Source organism: Elephantulus edwardii, unplaced genomic scaffold (assembly GCF_000299155.1).
Source record: "Elephantulus edwardii isolate Elephantulus edwardi_28Jun2011 unplaced genomic scaffold, EleEdw1.0 scaffold00196, whole genome shotgun sequence".
NCBI lineage: Eukaryota > Metazoa > Chordata > Mammalia > Macroscelidea > Macroscelididae > Elephantulus > Elephantulus edwardii.
In genome coordinates this window covers 4,712,738-4,722,585 of record NW_006399946.1, presented here as the reverse complement: position 1 = coordinate 4,722,585, position 9,848 = coordinate 4,712,738, and the positions used below count along the sequence as shown (strand labels likewise).

Here is a 9,848-nt window from a genome sequence, read left to right as displayed (position 1 = left end):
GGGATGGGTGTGTCAGAGGCGGTGCGGTTGGCGCAGGATAGAGCAGGGTTTAGGGCTGTTGTGCATAGGGTCGCTATGAGTTGGAAACGACTCGACGGTACATAACAACAACAACAACATGAGTTTTAATAGACTCAGCAGCACCTAACAATAATAATATACTCCAAAGTTCAAATATTAATAAATATTTAAACACTTTATAGTTTACATATATAAAAAAATGAACAGAAATGAAAATAATCAAGATGAAATGATACTGGTTTTCCCCTAAAACCCTAGTTCCTACTGAACTTGAAATTTGTTATCTACTAAGCAAGTCTCATTTTAAAAGTTGATTTCTATAACGTTAATTATTCACTCATTAACTCAAGATATTTAAGTAATAATAATAAGAGAATATCAATATAATAATACTCTTCAAAGAGATATGTAACATGCAAAGGGACAAACTTACTATTGTGCACAGTCAATCAGTTGGTATTCATTTGACCTCTCAAAACATGCCTTCACACCTTCATCATCCCAAAGTTTTTTCACATGGTCAAAGAATTCCTGAAATTTTTAAAAAGTTACAAATAAAAGAATATATGTGTAAAAATCTTTCAGATATCAAGATGAAAATAATCTCTGTAAAAATTTGTAGGCAATAATTAATTTTTCTTCTCAAGGTATAGTTTACATATGTGGGCAGGTTTTGTTTAGTTTGATGAAAAATGTAAATGTCTGTTTTATCATTACTCATATTAAATTATAAAGCATTTTATCTCTCCAGAAAGTTCCCAAAAATAAAACTGTAAGTAAAAAGTTATTGATACTCATTCACTAGAAAGAAATGCAACTAACAGCATTATTTAAAAATTGTTACCACTCAGTAACTCAACTAGTTGATCCGATCGGTTACAACACATGTATAGTATACAGTAAATTGTCTTAGTGTTATCATTAAAATTTTCTATGTGAGTTATAACATTAATAAAAATGGTTGAGAAAATGGACTGTTTGGTTCAGAAAAGGAAACCTTAGAATTGTACACTATTAGAATAATAATTTATTACTCTATGGTGTTTAGTCAATCCTCTCCTCTCCTCTCCTCTCTTCTCCTCTCCTCTCCTCTCTCCTCCCCTCCCCTCATTCTCCCTTTCCCTCTCCCTCTCCCTCTTCTTTCCCTCTTTTCTCTCACCCTCTCTTCTCTCTCTCCCTCCTCTTTCTTTCTTATAACTAACCCTCCGATGAGTTTCTGGAGGCTATAACTTGTACAGAAGGAGAATGTTCATCTTTTTACCACAGACCCCCTGGTGGATTGAACCAGCAAAGAGGCATCACTTTTAGTTAAGCAGCACAGCTAAAGTGTAATTTGTGCTTGTTGATCACTCCACAGTCATGAGGTCACAGAGCTTTATTCCATCCTTTAGAAACAAGAACTTTTCTAATCTTAAAGCAAAAAGTGGATTATGATTTCATCTGTCCCCAATAAACAAAATGTAGTAACAGTGCTTTGGAAGGAAATCACAATAGATTAGTTGCTAAACCTAACAGAAGCTATACCAATTTTCCACAAAACATTTTTTAGAATATCTGTATACCACTGAACATCAGTCACTTCCTTAGTGACAGATACCTGTCCTTACATTCGTCATGGCTACCAGATTTCCCAAGAATCATCACAGAATCTCTGGATTTCAAAAAAGGGATGGGTTGGGATTGGTATTGTTCCTTAGAGATTCATAATCCCATACAAAAGTGGATTCAAGCATTATGGAGTCTTACATAATTTGGGGATCTTTTTTGAAAACCAAAAATTACGAATGCAGAATTAACCTTAGAAGGTGAGAAATGAGGGGCCCTGAGTGACCCACAGTTGACCTTCCAGTGGGTTTTCAGAGGCAGTAAGTTGCACAAAAGGAGACTGCCCATTCTTCTCCCATAGAGCAGCTGGTGGATCAGAACTGTGGGCCTTCAGGTTAGCAGTGTCACTCCTTACAAGCAAGCCACTAGTGGTTCTGACTTCTCTGCACTGTGGTTCCCATCATTCCTTAGAAGAGTCTAAACTGCCTTAACAGTTAAGGGTTATTTTGTTGTTATTTGCCATCAAGTCACCTGTGACTTGATGTACAATAGTTCAGAACCCTGACCTATGCTGAGCCAATCTCACTATCTCTGACACATCTGACCCCATTACCCCAGTCACTGTGTCAATCCAACTTATCCAGGGTCTTCCTCTCCTGTGCTCTCCCTCCACTCTTCCAAGCATGATGTCCTTTTTCCAAGGATCGGTCCCTCCTGGTCATGCATCCAAAGTATGTGAGATAAAGCTTCAAAATCCTTGCCTCCAAGGAGCAACTTGGATTCACCTTCTTAAGGACAGTCCTTTCTGAGCATGATGTCCTCCTTCTCCAAGGACTGGCCTCTCCTAACAACATGCTCAAAGTATTTGATATGAAGTTTCACTATTCTTGCATCAGATGAAGACCCTGGTTACACCAAATACCAAGACATATTTGTTTGCTTTCTTGGCAGTCCATGAACTATTTAATACTCTTATCCAGCACCACACCTCAAAGCCATTTGTTCTTCTTATGTCATCTTTATTCACCATAAACTCTCAGGTGTATAGCAAGCAACTGAAAAGACAATGGCGTGGATCAGGTATATTTTAGTCTTTTAAACTGACATCCTTGCTCTTTAGTACAATGGAGAGGTCCCTGACAGCAGACGTTCCTAAGGCAATGCCTTTTGATTTCTTAACTGCTGGTACCAGCATAGCTGACTATTGACTGTGGATCCAAGTAAGATGAGACCATTGCCAATTTCTATCTTTTTTCTAACATGATGCTTATAGACCAAGTAGTCAGGATTTTTATTTTCTTTCTTTCTTTTTTCCCCCTTCTTCTTCTTCTTGTAGTATACCATCAATTCAGATCCAACTGACTCAGGAAGAGATTGCCCCTCCTTCTCTAGTGGAGCATCTGGTGGATTCGAACTGCATGTCTTTGAGATTGAAGCTCAGCTTCTTGCCACTAGGCCACCAGAACTCCCCTGATTTTTGTTTTCTTGATTTTGATACGTAGTACATTATGAAGGCTATAGTCTTGTGTATAGATCTTCTGTAGCAAGTATTTTAAGCCCTCCATACTTTCAGCAAGCAAAGTTGTGTCATCTGCATAATGCAGGTTATTCATGAGTCTTCTTCTGATGCTGATGCTATATTTTTCCTCATTAAGTCCAGCTTCTCAAATGATATTCTCAGCATAGAGAATGAACAAGTATAGAGCCTTGATACACACCTTTCTTGATTTTAAGACATGCAGAGTTCTCTTGCTCTCTTAGGACAAAAAAAAATCTTTGGTTTATATATAGATTTTGTATGGCACACAGTCAAATAGCTTTTAATAGTAAAGTATACACAAGTAGATGTTTTTCTGGTCCTTTCTGTTTTCAGCCAAGATCCATCTAATATCAGTAATGATACACTTAGTACCATGGCCTTTTCTAAACCCAGCCTGTATATCTAGCAGTTCTCTGCCATTGTACTTTTAGTAATCTTCAGCAAGATTTTACTTGATTAAGCTACCAATGAGATTGCTCAATACTTTCCACGTTGGTTTTTTGTAGATGGGTTGATTTCTGGGTTCTTTCTTCTATTTCTTTGGTCTCTGTGCCTGTCATTGGTACCAATCCCATGCTGTTTAGATAACTATGGCTGTGTAGAGGTTTTGAGATCAGGGAGTAAGTTGTTTCCTACTTTGTTTTTGCTTTTTCAGAAGTGCTTTTCTTATTTGGGTTCTCTTTCCTTTCCAAATAAAAATGGAAATTACCCTTTTTATCTCTGAATAATTACATTAGTATTTGTATAGAGATTGTGCTGAATCTGTAGACTGCTTTTGGTAGGATTATAATTTTCGCAATACTATGTACTCCTGCCTATGAACATGGTACGCTTTTCATTTGTTTTTGTTTTTATTTATTTATTTTTATTGCTGTGTACTGTCAGATTGGGTCCGACTGACACAGGAGGAAAGTGCCCCTCCTTCTCCAGCAGAGCATCTGGTGGATTTGAACCACATGCCTTTGGGATTGGATTCAGCACAGCTTCTTGCCAATAACCCATCAGAGCTCCCATACACTTTTCTATGTAACTCTCTTATTGTTTCTTGTTGTCGTCTGTTTATACAGATCATTTGGGCCAGTTGTTGTTAGGTGCTGTCAAGTTGAGCATGATTCACAGCAAACCTATGAAAACAAGAGATTGGAATCCTGTCCTATCCTATGCCATCTTCATCATCTCTGCCACACTAGAGGCCATTGTTACCATCACGTGACAATAGTTAGGTTTATTCCTATGTATTTCATTTTGTGGTTGGCTGTGTACATGATATTATTTTTCATCATTCTTTTTCAGTGTTTTCTCTGTTGCTCTAAAGAAGTTCAATTGATATCTGCATGTTGATCGTATATGCTGCCACTTAGTTGAATTTTTCTACAAGGTCTAGCAGGTTTGTTTTGTTTGTTTGTTTTTCTTAGATTTTTCTAAGTTCACTATCCTGTTATTTGTATATTGAGATTGCTTTAGTGCCTCTTTGCCAATGTGGATAACTCTCATTTCCTTTTCTTGACTTATTGCTCTACCTAACACTTTCAACAGAGGAGAGTCCTGAATACACATGGACTACCAAAAGAACAATCAGATATGTCTTGGAGAAAGTGCATCCAAAATGCTCCTCAGAGGTAAAGATGGCTGAGCATGTTGTTATTCCTTAGAAAGGAACATTGTGCTTAGAAAAGTCAGGGAGATCCAAGATGGCGGCAGAGGCAGAGACAGCGTGGTGAGCTGCGGGAGCAGCGAACCACTTAAAGCAGGGCCACTATGGCCTTCTACAGACTTCAGCTTATTGATAATTGAACAGTTAAACAGTTGATGACTGGCCCTCAGTGAAGAGCGAGGCTCAACAACAGGAATTCAAGGATTCCCAAGGAGGAATGGGTGATTCTCATGGCTCCCAACCCCTCCTGCAGAGCCCACGCCACACTGCACAGCTGCTGCAGCTCAATGAAGCTTCCACAGCCGGAACCAGTGGATTCCCTCACCCAGGATGGATGCTGGGCACCGGCCCTCCTCAAGACTGGTGCAGTGAAGCCACCACACTGGTGCAAGGTGGACTTGTTCTGGAGAGAATTCTTGGAGCCAGGATGGCAGCGGTGGGGGAAGTAGATGCCCGCTGGCCGCCTGCACGAGAGGGGCCACATGCCCGCCGGGTGTCTGAGCAGTGGGGGGCGGGGTGGGCATGCCCCCAAAGGCTGCCCATGCTGGGGAGGGCTGCGCGACCCCTCTGGCCACTTGTGCTGGGGGGCGCTCACCCCTGCCAGCTGCCTGCATGGGAGATGGGATGCGTTCCCCCCCATCTGTAGGTTTGGCTTTCCTTGGACAGGCCAAAGAAGACGATTACCTATACAATGGATTCCTGAAAGTCACTGTGAGTCTGATGACAGTGGCAGCCCGCACAAGAGGACCGACATCCTAAATGCACCACATATTTTGTTCTGTTGAATGCTTCCGCCAAAAGATGGTTACACCTGGGGGGAGTCTGTTCACAATTCTCAGGTTCCCTTTACCATATATATAGGGGGAGGGCAGTGACACCCACTTCAAAAGATAGTATGACCACTTATGGCGGGGTAAAAGTGGTGGTGCTGGAATTGGAGACACTATCCCTGACCACATAATTCTCAGTCAGGCAAGGGGACCAGACTGGGGTAGGGGCAATTGGAAGGGGAGTATACCAGCCAGCTCCTGGTGGGTGTTGCCCTGCCCTAGGTGGGCTGCCCTCGGTCCCTGGCTCAGGGTGAGCTGTCGCAGCCCTCTGCCCAGGGTGGGCTGCCCTCGGCCCCCGGCTTGGGGTGAGCCGTCGTTGCCCGCAGGATGAGCTCCTCAGTCCCCAGATTGTGCCATCTGACCCCTGGGTGTGGAAGGAAAAAAAAAAGAATGCCTACGGTATCCAGAGAATGTTATCTAGGCCACCTTCTGCCACCCTCTCCCCCAGTAAACCTGAAAGCAACACCCTCAAAGCCCTTCTATTTGTAACTCACAAGTTTGTTCTCTCTAGGTTTGCTCCCTTTCCTATAGGTAACCTTAACACTGAGTTTTACTCCAGAATTGACCCTGAACCCAGTGCCAGTGACAAAAAGGAAATACAACTGACAGCTAAGGAAGCAAAGGAGGATGGAGCCTCTGGGTTCAACCAGCCATCCCCACTGGACCCACCTGGGAAAACACTTTGCAGTCCAGAAGGGAGCAAATGACAGGAAAATATCTCCTAACAGAACAAGAAGGCAAGCAGCTTTAGCCCAAGATCACCAGTAAGGTGATAAAGCGACCTCCCTTCCCCCCCTTTATATCTACGCCCCTGTTCAGCATGAAGAAGCCAGAGAGTCGGCACCCAGTCCCCAAATCAATAAGACAGTTGGTTTAATTACCATTGGAAAATGCTTGTCATTCCTCTGTAGCATCTGGTCCCCACTGGATTCTCACCATTTCCTTCACCTGCTCCCCCCACCAACCAAACTGTGTAGCTCTGTAACTGCATCCCTGCCCATCCTCACCCTTCTGCCCCCAACCCTCCTCTCCTTGTACCCCCAATATGTTTTTCCCAGTTAAAAAAAAGGCTGAAATTAACAAAAAAAAAGGAAAAGGAAAAGTCAGTGACAACAAGGAATGAGATCTCAGTAAGATGGACTGACAAAGTGACTTTAACAATGGACTCAAGTATGTCAGAAAAGACAGACACAGAACAAAATGGTTTAGGATAGGGCAAGGTTGAGATCTGTTGTACACAGGGTTACTATGAGTCATACTTGATGGCACCTAATAACAACGATAAGCACTTCCAACATGATACTGAATATAAGAATTGATAGTGGGCATCTTTCCTTTGTCCCTGCTCTTAAGGGAAATTCCTTTAGTTGGCATTTGGTTTAGTGTATATACTTTTAACTAAGAGGAGAAAATTCCTCTCTATTCCTATTTTGTTGAGTGTTTTAATTAGGAAAGGCTGTTAGATTTTGTCAAAAGACTTTTCTGCAATAACTGATATTACCATCGGTTGATACGACAGATTATATTGATTATTTTTATGTTGAATCATTCTTGCCTATTATAAATCCCACTTGATCATGATATTTTTTTAAAAAAATATGCATGGTGCAGATGACACAACCTGCTTGTTGAAACTGAGGAGGACCTGAGGCATTTGCTATAGAAGGTAAAGGACTGCAGCCTTCAATACAGATTGAAGCTCAACATCCAGAAAAAAAAAGATTTTCACCACTGGGCCTATTGGCAGCATCATGACAGATGGTGAAGAAATTGAGATTAATAGCTTCAGTTTGCTTGGCTCCACAATCAACACTCTGGATACCAGCAGTCAGGAAATCAAAAGACAAATTACTTTGGGAAAATCTTCTGTTAGGGACCTATCCAGAGTAGAGAAAAGCAATGATGTCAGTCTGGAGTCTAAGGTGCATGTGATCCAGGCCATGGTCTTTACAATTACTTACTATGCATCAGAACGCTGGACAATGACTACGGACGACTGAAGGAGAACTGATGCCTTTGAGTTGTGGTGCTGGAGAAAAGTACTGAATATACCATGGACTAATCGGAGAACAGATTCAACCTGGAGAGGGTGAAAGCAGGTTGCTCCTTCGATGCAAGGATTCTGAGATTTTGTCTGACATACTTTGGACATGTTGCAAGGAGGGACCAGACCTTGGAGAGGGACATTATGTTTGAGAGGGTGGAGGGATAGAACAAGAGAGGAAGACACTGGATGACATGGATTGACTCAATGACTGGGATAATGGGGTTGGGTGTGTCAGAGATGATGAGGTTGGCTTAGGATAGTGCAGTGTTCAGAGCTGTGTACATAGGGCTGCTCTGAGTTGCAATCAACTCGACAGCACTTAACACCACCACAGCTAATTCTATTGGCTAGGATTTTGTGAAGAATTTTTGTCTGTATGTTCATGGGAGATTCTGGTATATGGTGTTCTTTTTTGGTGATGTCTTTGCCTGGTTTTGATATTAGGTTTTACTTGTTTAATAGAATGACACTGGGAGTATTTCTTCTTTTTCTATATTTTGAAATAATTTAAGTAGAACTGGTGACAGCTCTTTTCTCAATTTGTGGTACAATTCATTAGTGAGGCCTTCCAGGCTAGGGCTTTATAAATTGTTAGCAGTTTTTTTAAGGACTTCTCAGTTTCTTCTTCTTTGACGATGGATCTGTTCAAGTTCTCAACTTCTGTCTGTACAATTTGAATAGGGTGTGGATTTCTAAAAATCTAACCATTTTTCTCTAGGTTTTCAAATTTGTTGGAGTACAGCTACTCATAATACTCCATTATTATTATTATTGTAATTTCAGTTGGTTCTATTGTGAAGTCACGTGTTTCATTTCTTATTCAAGTTATGTGTGTCTTTTATTAAGTTTGTCAATGTTTTGTCAATTTTATTCACCTTTCAAAGAACCAACTCTTGGACTTGTTGTTTGTTTAAATTGATTTTCTGTTTCTTTTATTTCAGCCTTGACAATTTCCCCTTTTTCTAGAGACTGTGGGGTTATGCTTGTTGTTCATTTTCTATTTGTTAGAGATGCTGGGCTAGGTAGTTTGTTTTACTCCTTGCTTCTTTTCTATTTTGCTTATTGCTATGATCTGGCCTCTAAGAACTGCCTTTGCTCTATCTCAGAGGTTCTGATTACATTGTGCTTTTGTTCTCATTTGTTTCAAGGAATTTTTTTATTTCTTCTATAACCCAATAGTGATCAGGCAAGGTGCTTTTGTTCGCATTTGTTTCAAGGAATTTTTTTATTTCTTCTATAACCCAATAGTGATCAGGCAAGGTGTTCTTTAGCTTCCATAAGGTTGGTTTTTAACTCTTCATGTTGTTGTTGTTACGTGCCATCGAGTCGCTTGCAACTCATAGCGACCCTATGTACAACAGCCCTAAATTCTGCTCTGTCCTGTGGCAATTGCACCGTCTCTGATACACCCATCCCGATTACCCCAGTGACTGAATCAATCCACCTCATAGAGGACCTTCCTCTCCTGAGCTGTCCCTCCACCCTCCCAAGCATGATGTCCCTCTCCAAGGACCGGTCCCTCCTTACAACATGTCCAAAGTATGTTAAACAAAGTCTCAGAATCCTTGCCTCCAAGGAGCCGCCCGGTTTGACCCTTTCCAGGATGAATCTGTTTGTTTATCTTCTTGTTAATTTCTAGTTTTTGGTCTGAGAAGATATTTTGTATTATTTCAAAGCTTTTGAATTTATCAAGGTTTGCTTTGTGCATAATATTTGGTTAATTCTGAACAATGTACCATGTTGTTCTTGATAAGAAAGCTAATTGAGTTCATGCTGTGTGGGGTACTCTGAACATGTCCATGAAGTGGGGTTGGTTAACTGTATGATTTAGTTCTTCTGCATCTTTGCTCAGTTGTTTAGAGTTTATCTGTCTTTCAGTAAGAGTAGTGTGTTGCAGTCTCTAACTACTACTGTAATGTTGTCTATTTCTTTTTTTCAAGGCTATTAATTTTCATTGACTATGCAAAGGCTTTTGACTGTGTGGATCATAACAAGCTGTGGCTGACTCTGAGAAGAATGGGAATCCCAGAATATTTGTGCTAATAAGAAATCTGGAGAACAACCACTTGGCCAACTGACTGGAAGAGGTCAATATTTGTTCCCAACCCAAAGAAGGGCGACCCAACTGAGTGTGGAAACTACAGAACAATATCATTGATTTCACATGCAAGCAAGATTCTACTGAAGATTATCCAAAAACGACTGGAACAG

General features: G+C 41.0%; 1 protein-coding gene across 1 annotated transcript in view; it reads right to left on the bottom strand.

The window, feature by feature from the left end:
- LOC102873718 (guanine nucleotide-binding protein G(olf) subunit alpha-like) overlaps positions 1-9,848 on the bottom strand; it is a 243,795-nt gene that overhangs the window by 109,038 nt on the left and 124,909 nt on the right. The window contains exon 5 of the mRNA XM_006897027.1: positions 455-552. Coding sequence (XP_006897089.1) covers positions 455-552 — 98 coding nt within the window. The remainder of the gene's footprint in view (positions 1-454; positions 553-9,848) is intronic.